The sequence below is a fragment of the Enhydra lutris genome, unplaced genomic scaffold (genome assembly GCF_002288905.1).
Source record: "Enhydra lutris kenyoni isolate GAN:26980312 unplaced genomic scaffold, ASM228890v2 scaffoldscaffold64, whole genome shotgun sequence".
Lineage (NCBI taxonomy): Eukaryota > Metazoa > Chordata > Mammalia > Carnivora > Mustelidae > Enhydra > Enhydra lutris.
Window position 1 is genome coordinate 9,537,263 of NW_019154148.1, and position 14,768 is coordinate 9,552,030.

Sequence of the window (14,768 nt, forward strand, 5' to 3'; positions counted from 1 at the left end):
TTGAATTCATCTTTGCTTTCCAGTCTCATTCCTAACTCAGCTTCACTCTCTCATACCTCCTGTCCCTCACTGTTTCCTGTTCACAGGTCTCTCATCCCATCTAATGTTTGTAAAGTGTTAGAAAGATAAATCCTGAATTTGTTCCCTTCCCTCCGTTCCCCTGTAGTATCTGAAAATATGACATCCTGGAACATTTCCCAGTCCTCTTTCAACTTCCTTCCTTCCTGTAGTGTTCCAGTACACACTAAATTATTCACTTAGATATGTGCCCATAGTTGTGGATTGCCCTTACTCTGGTGAGGAGGGTATTGATCTGATGACTGGAGAAAATCATTCATGAAAAGCCAGTGAACAACAGTTATCTTGATTGTTACCACATGTTTATTATCTGAGTAAATGGAGCAAATGTAAACTACTTCATAACACATGGAAATTAATGAAAACCATGCAATGTACTTTATATCATGATTTCAGCAAAATAGCCAAAAGAATGAAGAAAGAGGTCATGGTTAAATTCCCTTTTCATGGCAGCAGAGTATCAGTATGGAGCAATGCTTTTGTCCAATGGAGAGACATTCTCTTCACTTTAGGAAAGATCTGGCCTTGTTGGTGGGTGGAAGAGGACCCCACCTACAGAACACAAAGCCTGAGGCCCATTTTTTGTTTGTTTGTTTCCTACCAGGAAGTCATGTAGGAACTGATCCATGCTGGCTGATTGGCATTCTGAGCCATCTCTGTGTCATCTTCTGAGGCTTAAGCTCTCTAAAGTCTTATTCAAGAGAATTTTAGCATCATCAGCCACTGTATTGATGAATTTCAAATGTAGAAAGTAGATTTTAAAAAACTGGAAGATGGTGGATGGCAGGCCTCCATTTACTGAGCAATAACATTCAGCACATTTCATGGCCTTCTCTCCTATGTTGTCATCCTGCACAAGGAACTGGACATTCAAGGATTTGGTGAAACTCTTGATATCCTCCAAAGACATGTTCAGCTTCTCCGCAGTCCCTTTGAGTGACTTCTCATCCAAACCAAAATGACTCTGGTAATGTTTCAAGCACTTTTCCTGCTGGGGAAAATCAAAGCAGTTAAAGAAGGCCATGAAGGGGATGAAGCTCAAAGCAGAAGATTTCAGGGCTTCCAGCCAGATCTTCTCCTTGAGCAAAGCTCTCTTCATCTCAATGGAAGCTTCGGACAAATTGGGCAACAGAAGTGCAAAGGTGTAGCACTTATGAACAGGGAACTCCTTCAGCAGGGTCTCTTCCAGTGTTGGGAAATCAAAGTCATCCAGATCAAAGTTGGAGACCAAGAATATGCATGGCTCAGGCACTCCAATGTGGCTGAGGTTAGCCAGGCAGTTGTCTCGTATCTTCTGAAGCACTCTCTCCCTTTTGTAAGAAGTGGGTTTGCGTTTCTCTTCATTATATAAATCATTGTCCACCTTGGTTCTAACAAAGTAGAACTTCTTGCCTATCTCTTTGATACTTTTGACCAGCGAAGCATCATTGAGGCTAAAGCGAGAGGAAGAAATAATGATAAAGAAGTCATAGGTAGCAAATTCCACCCTTTCTAGATATTCATGTGGTTGGAAATTGGGGGTTCCCGTTCCAGGCAGGTCCCAGAAGGTCACGTTGGGATATTTGGGATGTTGATAGGGTGTTCTCTTCTTGGTAGTCTCCACAACGCCAACACTTGCAGAACCCTCCTCTTCATAACTAAGTCCTCGCAGGGCATTGATGAAACTGGACTTCCCAGTGCCAGATTCCCCAATCACAGCCACATCCAGTGGAGCATTCTCTGCTGCCACAAGTGATTCCTCAATTATGTCAGCCACATCTTTTAGCTTGGCCTCTTTAAGGGTTGCTTGAATTCTACCAAGATTTTCTTGAGAGAGGATTCCCCCTACCTTACTGATTAATGTGGTATAGTGAGGGACAAAGTTGGTGGCCAACTGCTGAAAATTCTTTCCTACCAGGAAGTCATTTAGGAACTGATCCATGCTGGCTGATTGTGGAATGTCTGTGGGAAAAGGAAAGTGAATTAGGAAGACAAATGGAACAGCAGAACAGACACAATGTCAGGTGAGCAAACACACAGGTCTCAACTGCCCATTCCCATTCTCTCACATTTATTAATGTTACTCTGATTTACTTTTCCTGATGAATTTTGTTTTCATGCTGCAGTAGAAACTACTTGTCTACTCTTATGTTTCCTATTTCACAAGAGTCAGGACCTGTGGAATAGAGAGTAACAGTACTCAAAGATTTCACATCCTGAACCTCGGAGCCTGTGAATGTGTGACCTTGCATAGCAAAAGGCACTTTGCTGGTATGAAGAAGTTCAGGATCTTCAGATGAAAAGATTTTCTTGGATAATCCAAATGGGCTCAATATAATCACAGGGAACCTTTTAAGAAGGAAGCAAGGCCAAATGAAGAAAAGGAGATGGTATGATGGAGGCAGAGATAGAAATGAAGATCCAGAAAGATGTAAGAAGGGTCACAAGATAAGGAATTCAGGCAGGTTCCAAAAGCTGGAGAAGACAAAGAAATAGATTGTCTCTTGGAGCCTACAGAAGGAAGCAAACTTGCTGACAGCTTGATTTGATTTATTTTATTATTTTATTTTTACTTTCAAGTTTTTTATTTAAATTAGAGTTAGTGAACATATAGTGTAATATTAGTTTCAGGAGTAGAATTTAGTGATTCATCATTACATATAATACTCCATTCTCATCACAACAAGTACTCTCCTTAATACCCATCACCTACTGACATCTTGATTTTAGCTCCTTTAAGATTTCATTTTGGATAACTCTCTCTGGAACTATAAGCCAATAAATCTGGGGTTTTGTCTTAAGCTGTTAAATTTGTGTTAATTTATTACACAACAATGAGAAACTATTGCAGACATTCTGCTTTTCCTAAAATTTCAATATAGAGCTTAACACACTTGCATTCTGCAGAAAGAATCAGTCAGGCCAACACATTGGGGAGCACAGAAGAGTTGCAGACATAATTCACCTCCCATCTCTTGCAACAAATAGGGTCAGGACTTATCTTTTGGGAGAGGCAGGGGTCAGAGAAAAGCCCATCAGGACGTATGTTCCATAAGGGGGATAGCCAAGCACTTAGTCCTTGTGGTAAAAATTGCCTCATGGGAGCTTAATGTCCATTTGCCTCACCTCATGAGAGAATTTGGGTGGGATTTAGATCATGTAACAGGAAGTGGCAGAGGAAATAGATAAGAGCTCTAATTTTCCCTATTCAATTCTGCACAGACTTTAAATCTAGATATCTGATTAAATCATGGCAATTCAAGGAAATATTACTAGGTTACTAGTAATGGGGACTTTTATCATTCACTATGAGAGAGGAAACTGTGATTTTAAAAATATTTATACCTACACAGTTGTGTCTTATGGGACTACCAGTATGCTTTTAAGAGGAAGGATGTGCTCAATGCTCATCCCCATCTTGCAAGTCCTGCAAGGAAAATTTTCAGAAGAGGGAGAATCATGATTGCCCAAAAATATATAAAATAAATGTGTGTTAAAGACTTTATTTATCAGCTTACTTATGAAGATGATATTACTTTTTTAAAAAATTTTTATTTATTTATTTGACAGAGATCACAAGCAGGCAGAGAGGCAGGCAGGGGGCGGGGGAGGAAGCTCCTCGCTGAGCAGAGAGCCTGATACGGGGCTCAATCCCAAGACCCCGGGATCATGACCTGAGCCAAAGGTAGAGGCCTCAACCCACTGACCCACCCAGGTGCCCCGATGATATTACTTGTTAAATGAGAAATCCCCCAAAGAGAAAATTATATTTCAAAAATACTGAAACAGGACAAAGGTGCTATATTCTCAGGTGAGAGTGGGAAGTCAATTAAACCTCCACAGACAATGGCAGCTCCATACTGTAATGATTAGCACTCTTGACTCTGAATCTCCCCAGACAGATTTTTATCTATATGACTGCTGTGAGCTGAATGTTTATGTCCTCCACTTAATTTCATAAGCTCAAAGCTCTGTATTAATCGGCAGATTTGTGGATGGTACCTCAGTCATGAGGGCAGAATGATCGTGACTGGATTAGTGCTTCAGAGATTCAAGATTTAGAGACTTCGGTGACCCAGCTGCCCACTCTGCCATGTCCACCTTGGAAGTTATCTCTTACCAAATGCGGAAACAAAGATGCCTTGATCTGGGTATTCCTATCCTCTAGAAGTATGAGAAGTATATTTCTGTTCATAAGCAACCTAGTCTGTGGTGTTTTGTTATAGCCTGAATGAATGGAAATAAATTCCCAACAAAAGAATTATTCTACCCTGCTACTGATTATTAAAACTCCTTGAGTTTTGAAATAGCTCTATGGTATGAAAGGCTAGATTGCCTTTAAAGTTGGGATAGTTTCCAATGGAGACACCCATTAAACATCCTGCTTATTCCAAATTTTCTTAAATCTTTCTGATAAAAAAAAGAAGAAAAAGAAGCATCTTCAGACTATGGTGCTCTTTTCTCCAAAGACGAGGGCATGGACAGCTGGATGAAGTCTTACCCTTCAACGAGTCAGACTTGCACATCAATCCACCAAGCTTTAAGTCAGTATCTCATCATTGCAATTACGCAATTTGCTCACTCACCAGGTCTGGAGAGAAAGGAGATTTCTGATGTCAGAGATTACTTTTCTACTAAAACAACAAAAAGTGCTGAGTCTGGTGTAGTGTCTCTGGAGCCCCTGGCACAGGAAAATCCAGAGACCTATACTCCCTGGAAAATGCAGACACAGTCCTCCTGAGGTTACCACCCTGAGCAAGGGGCTGGAGTGATTCTGTTCTGCCTGGGTAAAGTGTGAAAACAACAGGAGAGATGACAGCCTCTGACTTGAGCTCCTTAGCTCATGAAATCTATTTGGTGCATTATAACAAGAGTTTTAAAAAGTTACCCATTGGAATAGATGCAGTAGATCAAAATGAAGGGTAGGCAAACTGTTGGTCAATCATTATTCAGGTGTATGCATGTGTGTGCATGCTTGTGTGTTGAGTGTGTACTTAATTCCTATGTGAAATGCATCTTTTATGACTGGTCTCCTTCAAAGACTTTGAAAGCTCTGCTCACAGGGTCTGGTTCTCTTGCAAGCAAAACTTCCCTCCCTAGTTGAATCTGCTCTCTGAACTCCCTCTCTAAAGGCCTATGTTTCTTTACTCAGAGACCCTCAAAGCCTGTTCAGATAGAGGAGATCATAGGTAAAACATGAGAAGGATCTGCAAGTTGGGAGCTTGGGGGCCACTTGCTCCCTGGGCTGATCTTTGACGGCCTCTCCTCAACCTCTGGGTCCGTGTCTTGGAGGCTCACACACAACAATATCTACACATGGACCACTCCTGGAAGACTCTGCAAACTCTCCCAGAGTTACCTATCTCCCACCCTGACCTGGCAATGTCACATGGGCACAGTACTGCCTTAAAAAGTCTCATGAGTAGGGTTGTCTAGTACTATGTGCAGGGGAGGGACAAAATGAACAGGTATCTGGGGAGAGGATCAGGTTCCAGCCTGGGTTCAGGTGAGTGGACATGTGCCAAATCCATGTTTGGGTCAGACATAGTCACAGAAATGGTCTGAAAAAGTGTAGGTATATGCTAAGCTGCCATTCCTATTCTGGATAGAAGGGGTTGTACCCTGCCCCAGCCTCTACTTGCTTTCCAAAGGGGTGTGAATGAGCTGGATTCAGCATTTCAGGTGACAGATTTAGGAAGGAAGATTAATTTACCTATCAACAACCAAGTGAAAGGTGTACAATGGTATATCGTGCTCCATTCGTCTAGCAGAAATGAGTCCTATACCTGCTGGGCACTGAGGACACCAGGTAGAGTCTAGGGAATTATTTATTGTAAGTGCAAGATCTGCCTGTGTATTTTCATGATATCAAGTCTCTAATACGGGATGAAACATTACTGTCTTGGACTTTAACTTTTTGAAGAGACAGGGTTGTTTTCAATTGATCTAGCACATGAGAAATCAAGGTGAGATGTTGTGATGGGATTTATACAAACCAGGAAAATAATTCAAGGGCTCTAGGCCAGGTGTTATGTTCTGGCTGGCCTGGGCCCCACAGGACCATGAATAAGGTCATCCAGCCTTCCCCATCCCATAGTAGGGGCAAATTTATAGGCAAGCAGAATACACAGTATGCTCAGGGACAGAAGAAACCCCTTCATACAACCAAATCAGTGAGCCTGGAACTCATCCAGGAGATTGTCTCCGTAGAGTCATGATGGCAGTTCAGGTCTCCTAGAAACTCTATGTACCCCATAAACAAGAACCCAGGCTATTGCTAAGCATGGTCAAGAGAGTTCTTAAAGAAAGCTTTGAGCACAAGGGTAAGGGAGGGCTACTCTTAAGTATTCTTATTTCAGAATGTTCCTCCAGCCTAACCCAGGCTAGGGCTCCATCTTTTTATCTTTTATTCAGCATTATCCATGCATGTTCTTCCTCACCACCATGTCATTCACTCCCTCACTGGGCTCAGGGCACCTCCACTCCATGCAGGAGGAGACACCATCCTTGCTGACCTATTGCACTTCAAGTTTGTCACAGGGGCTCCTGGTGGAGACCATTGCAGTCTTTGTGGGTAAAGGCCTCAGTGGATTCTGGTCTCAAAGCAGATGAGATGGTGATTACATCATATTTCATGAGCTTCTTTCCCTCTGAAATCCCTGCATCCTCTGATCATTTCTTTAGGCATCTCTATCTCCCAAGGGGGGAGTCAAGTTCCCTGAAAAAGTCCTGAGAAGTGGGGACACATTGTGGGATTTTCCTTCACACTTGCTTATCAGTGCATTTTCTTTAATGTGGAGTGAGGATGGGAACAGAGACAGTACTGTGACTTTCATTCTTTGCTAAAATTTACTAATTTGGGGTGCATCTAGGGAGGGGTAAATGGTAATTGATAACAATAAGTAGACACAGGTCCCCAGAAGAAGCATCAGCATCCAATCATCACTGGGGCTGGAGATTCAGCATTAACTAGGATCCTTGTCCCCTCCTGTCTAGATAGAAACAGAGAATCAAACTGTGGGTTTAAGTCTTGGATCCCCCATCATTGCTTTGTAATTCAAAGCTTGTTTCTTGTCTGTGAGACTATTTCTTCATTTGTAACCAGAAATAATAATGTTTAACTAATAGAGCTTGGGGAAGATTAATCAAGAAAAGGCATGCAGAAGATCCAGCCCAGGCAGACTCACAGATCAGAATCTTCATACACTGTGGTAAGAGTTGGAGGGAGTAAGAAGAACCAGAGGAAAGTCTTCCTCAGAGGTCCTAAGAAGACCAGAGAGAATTCACCAAGAGGTTGCTGGTGGGCCTGCCCAGAGCTTCCCCTGGATCATACCATAAACCTTTCAGTAGAGTCCTGTGAAGTGGTAGCATAGCTTCCCTGCTTCACAGGATAAAACACTGGGACTCAATTTCCAATGTGAAAATGTTCACAGTGCCCTGGGGCTGAGTTGTCTGCAAACTCAGTTGGGAGTCTTGGCAGTTTCCTCATTGTGTGTGAATTCAGGGCTCATGTTGGATGAAAGCATCAGAGTCTGGGGGACAGTGACACAATCAGGACCCAGCTGTGTGGAAAGACAAGCAGGCAGGGGTAGGTGGAGATGATCAAGAAGCTGCACCACTGGACTGTGGTCCTTCTGAGGCAGAAATCTGAGGAGTTGGATGTGAGCACCATCTCCAGCAGCATCAGGAGACCCCACTGATAGATCTGGAAGGAAGCCCTCATGCATTAGAACATGCAATTTTCACTGTTGTTAAAAATAACAATTATTCTTGTGTTTGAAGACATATGCAGTGAGGATATGTGGGTCCTCAGGATTGAGGGGTATGGAAAGTTGGCAAACGCTTACTTCTACCCTACAGACTTCCCTAAATCGACATCCTGCTCATGCAGTCTGGGCGGAGGAGTATCTATACCTGCCTGGCTCCTGACTGAATGACCCTCATGATGCTCTTTAGTTCAAGTCCCCTCTGTCTATAACCTTCTTAGGAGCTGACTACTGGCAAAACAGCTGCAGAGCATTTCTCAGTGGTCTCCTCTGAGCCCCTAGCATGTGCACATCTCCTAAATGAGCACCTCTACTGGTTTTCTTTTCAATGACTATTGAAATATAATTTACACATTCTATGATTCATGCCTTTAAAGTTTTCAGTAGCTTTGAATATATTCACAAAGTTGTACACCCATCATAATCAAATTTAGAATATTTTCCTTATGCAAAAGATATCCTTTTAAAAATTGTGTTATGTTAGTCACCATACAGTACATCATTAGTTTTTGATATGGTGTTCCATGACTCATTGTTTGTGTATAACACCGAGTGCTTCAAAAGATATGTTGTACCTCTTGACTGCCATCTCTCTTTCCCTCATACCATTTGCTCCTCAGATCTAGGAAACCTGCAATATATTTCTCGTGCCCAAGGATTTGCCTTTTCTGGACATTTCATATGAATGGAATCACAGAATGCAGAGTCCAATGGGCTGTCTACTTTCACTGAGCATAATGTTTTGGGGTTCATCCATGTTGTGGCAGGTATCAGTACTTTATCTTTTTACCTTGCCCAATAATGATCTCTTGTATGGATAGAACACTTTTCTTTATCTATTGAACAGTGGGTGGACAACTGCGTTAGTTCCATCTGAGGGGTTGTTGTAATAACGCTGCTATGAACATTTGCATGCAGGTTTTACCTAGATGTATGTTTTCACCACTCTTAGGTATATAACTAGCAATGGAATTGCTGGCTCATTGGGTAACTCTGTTTAAATTGTTTTATTAGTTTTATTGAAGAACAATGGGTATACATCACTGTATGAGTTTAGGGCATATAGCATGATGATTTGATTTACATATACTGTGAAGTATACTGTGCAATTACAACAATAGGTTCAGCTAACACCCATCATCTCAATAAGAGGAAAAGAAGAAGAAAAAAGAGAACAGTTCTTCTTGTGATGAGAGCTCTTAAGATATATTGCCTTAAAAATGTTCTGATAAATCATATGGAGACATTATCAATAGTCATCAGGTTATATATTACCTCCCTAGTACTTCTCTTATAACTGAAATCTTGTATCTTTGGTCACCTCCTCCAATTTCCTCCTTCTTACCTTGTGCTTCCACCTCTCCACAAGTCTGGTCTTTTTTTCTATGAACTTATTTTATTTTATTATTTTTAGATTCCACACATCAGTTAGATCATGCAGTATTTGTCTGTCTGATTTATTTTACTTAACATAATGCTTTCATGGTACACCCTGTTATAGATGGTAGGATTTCCTCATTTCCTATTTAAATTTTTGACAAAGTATCAAACATTTTTGCAGAGCCTTGTTGTTTGTCATCTAAATGCCTTTGCAGGGAGTTGGGTGTGGATCTGACATCCAGGTTTGGGTTAACAAATCTGATAATGCCCCTGACACCCTGTTCCCCAGTCCTTCTAACTCCCTTGCTCTTATAAGGTCAGTCAATCACTCGACAACATAACAAAGCTGGCCCTGTCCCTTCAGCCCCCATTATCTACATCCTTCACTGTTACTGTGCAGTACAATATGGCTTGAACAATTTATCTAAGGAGAGTGCCATAAATATTGAATTATCTTGATCATTGCAGCTTTATAATATAATCCCAAGTCAGGAATTGTGTTTTATTGGGTGTAAAGTAAACGCATTTCCATCTGTATTTATTGCTGCCTATCAGTTTCACTGAAAACCCAGAAGGCTCATACCTCCTCTCTTGGTATTTTTGAACACCTGAAGCTCTTCTTTATCCAATTGTCACCTAGTTCAGGTTATCAATACGTTCTTGTTATCACATGTGTATTTTTCAGTTAGGTTGAAAATTTCCCGTGCTACAAAGCTGATGGCACAGTGGCACAGAAACTGATAGAGAACGTATTTCCCAGATGGGTATACCTTCCATAATCTCTAGTGATTGAGGCAGCCATTTCATTGGACAAATTTTACCACCTTTAACAAAAACCTTGCACACTTCTTGGAATCATCACTGGCCCTATCACCCTCAATCGTCAGGCAAGGTTGTGAGAGCTAATGGGATCCTCAAACTTAAAATTTTTAAACTAGCAAAAGATACCAGACATCCCTGCCCTAAGGTATTGCCTTTGGACTTGCTGACTGTTTGAAGTACCCTCTTTGGACAATGTAAACTCACCTCACACAACATAGTCACTGGCAGACCAATGTCTACTGGTACACAATTTTCTGGAGATCCCTTGTTGTCTCGTGCTAGTATGACCAACTATGGCAAAATATTTAGTGTTTTACCATCTAGCCTGTCATCAATAGGTTAAAGATGTCTTCCAAGATCTCAATTCAAAGCATACTGTTGGTCATTGTCTAGAGCCTGGTGACTGGGTATTCTGGAATTGTCATCAGAAAAATACAGCTTTTGAACTTGATCAAAAGGGATCTTACCAAGTGCTCCCAACCACTGAAATTACTACAAAACTAGAAGGTGTTGAATCATGGGTATGCATTTCACAGCTAAAGAAGGCCTTACTTGACATCTAGTCCTTCACAGATGCTAGGGACCTCTAAATCAAACTGATGAGGAAGATAGTAGCCAATATTGAAGTAGACTGCCTTCATCTGAGACAACAGATCAAGTCCTCATATTTTAACTAAATGTGTAGCCCTTTCTCCTTTTTCTCCTTTCCTTTATTCTGGCATAGTCTTGGAAAAATAATTCCTTCAGCTATATGTCTGAGCCAGTTGCTCAGAAGGGGGAATAAACTCAAGAATGTAAAACAGCCTTTTATTTCAGGCTAAGAGAAAATCTAATCATGTCCCTAAATTTTCTCAAGTGAAATATGACATCACATTGGTTGGCTCCCTTGGATTTACATCACTGAGTTAAAAAAGACTAACCAGGACACATTCATGATCCAGGAATTGTTACCCTTGACAGAGTTAAGCTTCCTGGTTAACAATTAAATTTACAGGACAATTTGGTTAGGAACCTGTCCTTAACTCCTAAATATAATACAGAATCCATTACTAAGAGCATAGCTACCCAACAAAGATCCTTAGACTCTCTAGCCAAAGATTTTCTTGACAATAAGACAGACTCTGATTATCTTTTACCTGAGCAAGAGTTGTCTATACTGTGACTACCAGTATACACCAGCTACATCCAGATTAACACTTTTGGGGAAATTGAAACACAACTACATATGAGCACTGAACAAGCCACTTAGCCTAAAAAGATGATTCTTCAGTGGGGTCTTTCTTTGACTTATTCAGTTTTGAGTGTTTGGGTCCTGGGTACCATGGCTTCAAAGTGCACTCCAACCTTTGAAAACTATCTGTTTATAAAAATAATAATAATCTGCCAGGTATCCTTTGTGTTCTTCAAAATTTTAAAATGCATGTTCAGACATGCTAACCACCAAGCAAATAATCTCCCTGAGACTGGAACTTCAGAAAATAAATGTAGGGGATTGCTGACACCAAAACTGAACCTGAAAGTCATCACCAGTGAATATTGTGGAGATTGAGGGAAAACATCATGACATGTGAATACCATGGAGAGAATCAACAGCTGTGAGAACAAATGAACAGTAGCTCAAGTTGGCACCAATCTCTAAGTTAAGCTGAGCATCTGATCACAGTAGGGAAATTGTGAAAAAGAAGTTCCAGAGGGGCCACATAGTCACAGGGCCATTGAAGCCACTTAAGTTAAGGCCTGGACTCATTAAACCAAGGCCAAATACCTAACCTAACTACAGTTTCATTCCCCTGGGCATGTATAATTTAACCAGTCAGTGTACGAATTTCCTGATTAACCATGGGAAACTTGCTGATAGACCCTTTCCCTTCCCCTTAGGAGAGCAATCTTGACTAAAAAAAGTGATTCTTAGTCAATAATTTCTTTCTTTTTCCCTTCTTCTTTTCCTTTAAAAACATTTCCATTCCTACAGCTCAGTGAAACGCCTTCTTATTTGTTAGATTCATGCATCATTTAATAAATCCAAAAGCTCTTTAAAATTTATTCACTTGAATTTTGTTTTAACTGATAATGCATGCATTGTCTCCCCAGGGAAAGCATTTAGGGATGAGATGGGGGATGTCTGATCCAGGAGTTCTTGAGGGAAAAGCCCTTCCCATTGACACCCCAGACATTCACATGCTCCTTCTGCAGTTCACAGGAATAAGGTTTGTTCTCCAATCACCCTCTGAAAATATCCCAAATAGTTAAAAACTCTGACTTACAGCCATCTACCAAACATCCTGCCCCTCAGGCTTCCACGTCCACAGAACTCCAAGTCAAGTATGCAGACTCTCCCAACCTCAGACCTATAGATCTGTAATTCTATTTTTTAATCTGTACTCAATCCACAGTGGTTTCTTGCTTACCAGGTCCTGGAGGAGACTTCTGGTGTCAGAGTTGAGCTCTGAATGTGTCCCCTGACAGCACAGGAAATGCTGAGCCTGGTTGAAGTGCTCCCTGTAGCCCACAACAGAAACACTCCCTGCACTGGAACAGGTCCTGTGTGCTGCTGTGGTCACTGCAGTGATTAAATATGTGCAATGCTTGTGAGGAACAGGCAGGATTTAAATAATCTCTGTCCACTGCTCCACCTTTAACGGAATCTGGCCAGTAGTTGAGAAGCAGCTACCAGTGTAGAGCTCTGCATTTCCAGGAACAGGAAATGAAACTTAAGTTCTGAGGGCTCCTTTTCTGAGAAACAGAGCCATTTCTAAGACGGGAAAGTGAAAGCCACCATGGTCATTGTTATTGTGTATTTTTGGCATTGTGCGTGAGAAGAGGGCAAAAGATCCCCGGCTTATACACAGAGGGAGGGATATAAGAATAATGTCACAGCTGTCCACAGAGACCTGGCAAGCCAGAAACAGCTGGAAAGACACATTCAGGATACTAAATGAGAAGAACATGCAGTCAAGGATACTTTATCTAGCAAGGTTGTCATTCAAAATGGCTAGAGAGATAAGGAACTTCCAAGACTGGCAGAAACTAAAAGAATATGTGACCACCAAGCCAGCCCTGCAAAAAATATTAAGGGGGTTCTATAAAAAAAGAAAAACTCCAAGAGTAATATAGACCAGAAATTTACAGCGACAGTCTATAGAAAGAAGGACTTCACAGGCAACATGATGGCAATAAAATCATATCTTTCAATAATCGCCCTCAATGAGAATGGCCTAAATGCTCCAATGAAATGGCACAAGGTTGCAGATGGGATAAAAAGACAGGATCTACCCATAAGCTGTTTACAAGAGAATCATTTTGAACCTAAAGCTACATCCAGGAGGGGGACAAGATGGTGGAGAAGTATGAGACCCTGTTTCAACTGGTCCCCTAAAGTGAGCTGATTATCTACCAGATCACTCTGAACATACATGAAATCAGCCTGAGATGTGGGATTATACACTTCTGTACCAAAAAGTTCAGATTGGATGAATACCCAACTTTTGTAGCAACATGGACGGAACTGGAAGAGATTATGCTGAGTGAAATAAGTCAAGCAGAGAGAGTCAATTATCATATGGTTTCACTTATTTGTGGAGCATAGCAAATAGCTTGGAGGACAAGGGGAGTTAGAGAGGAGAAGGGAGTTGGGGGAAATTGGAAGGGGAGGTGAACCATGAGAGACTATGGACTCTGAAAAACAATCTGAGGGGTTTGAAGCGGCAGCGGGGCGGGGGGGGGGAGGTTGGGGGAACCAGGTGGTGGGTATTAGGGAGGGCACGGATTGCATGGAGCACTGGGTGTGGTGCAAAAACAAGGAATACTATTATGCTGAAAAAAAAAAGTTCAGATTAAAAGGTTATTATGGAATTTGATGTACTGGACATCTCACTGTGATGGCAAATAGTTTAAAAAATGAAACAGATTGCTAAGTGGGGGACAAGATGGTGGGGAAGTAGGAGGGGGCACCTTTTCAACCTGTACCCTAAAGTGAGCTGATTACCTTCCAAAGAACTCCGATCACCCAGGAAATCAGCCTGAGATCAGAATTATACATGTCTGGATCTCTACAGGAGCAAAAGATGCCAGTGGGCAGGTAAAGCAGAGTGGGAACGTCGGACTGATATTGGAAGATAAACAAAAGGGGGAGGGAGCCACCAGAAATGACCCATTGGAAATTAATATCCCAATACGAGAGTGCCCTGCGTCTGGGGACCAGGATTAACTTGAAGTCTGGTAGAAAGCAATCAGAAAAACAATCTGAAGGGTTTGAAGAGGTGGGAGGTTGGGGGAACCAACCAGGTGGGAGGTTGGGGGAACCAGGTGGTGGGTATTAGAGAGGGCACGGACTGCACGGAGCACTGGGTGTGGTACAAAAACAATGAATACTGTTATGCTGAAAATAAATTTAAAAAAAATAAAAAAATAAAAGAGCAAAGGATCGCGGGGGTGGGGGCGGATTTTGGGAATCGGGGCGGCTAGGGACAGGGGCTTAAGTCCCCAGACCCAGGACAGCCACCCCTGGCGCAGAGCCAGAAAGAGTGCGGCAGAGAAACCAGGTCTTGGTCCCTGAGCCACCAGCGCGTGGGGTCCGCTCTCCCTGAGAGCGCGTGGGGTCTGGCTCCCGTGAAGGGCTGGGAGCCTCACCAGCCGGCAGAAGCAGAGCCCTTTTGCAGTCCCCACGCGAGTGTTGTGCCATGCTATCAGAGTCTGAGTCTCACCCAGCGCCCTCCCCTGAGAGAGGTACACACAAGTCCAGAG

General features: G+C 42.1%; 1 protein-coding gene across 2 annotated transcripts; it reads right to left on the minus strand.

Moving 5' to 3' along the window:
* Positions 1-363: 363 nt before the first annotated feature.
* Positions 364-12,611, minus strand: LOC111158864 (T-cell-specific guanine nucleotide triphosphate-binding protein 1-like). 2 transcript variants are annotated; one of them, XM_022521165.1, is made up of 2 exons: positions 12,434-12,611; positions 364-2,019 (listed from the first exon to the last, which is right to left on the minus strand). In XM_022521165.1, the coding sequence occupies exon 2, from the start codon at positions 1,997-1,999 to the stop codon at positions 740-742; it is 1,260 nt and encodes a 419-aa protein (XP_022376873.1). In that variant the 5' UTR covers positions 2,000-2,019; positions 12,434-12,611; the 3' UTR covers positions 364-739. The 2 variants fall into 2 exon arrangements, with proteins under 2 accessions (XP_022376873.1, XP_022376872.1); XM_022521164.1 differs by lacking the exon at positions 12,434-12,611 and adding an exon at positions 4,559-4,628.
* Positions 12,612-14,768: the final 2,157 nt, after the last annotated feature.

What these genes read in the sequence shown, in the direction of transcription:
- LOC111158864 (XM_022521164.1), bottom strand. Translation starts at nt 4,583, where the DNA reads ATGTGCAAGTCTGACTCGTTGAAGG. An exon ending in CAAGTCTGACTCGTTGAAGG is followed by an intron (nt 2,020 to 4,558) that starts GTAAGACTTCAT and finishes CTTTTCCCACAG; the next exon opens with ACATTCCACAATCAGCCAGC.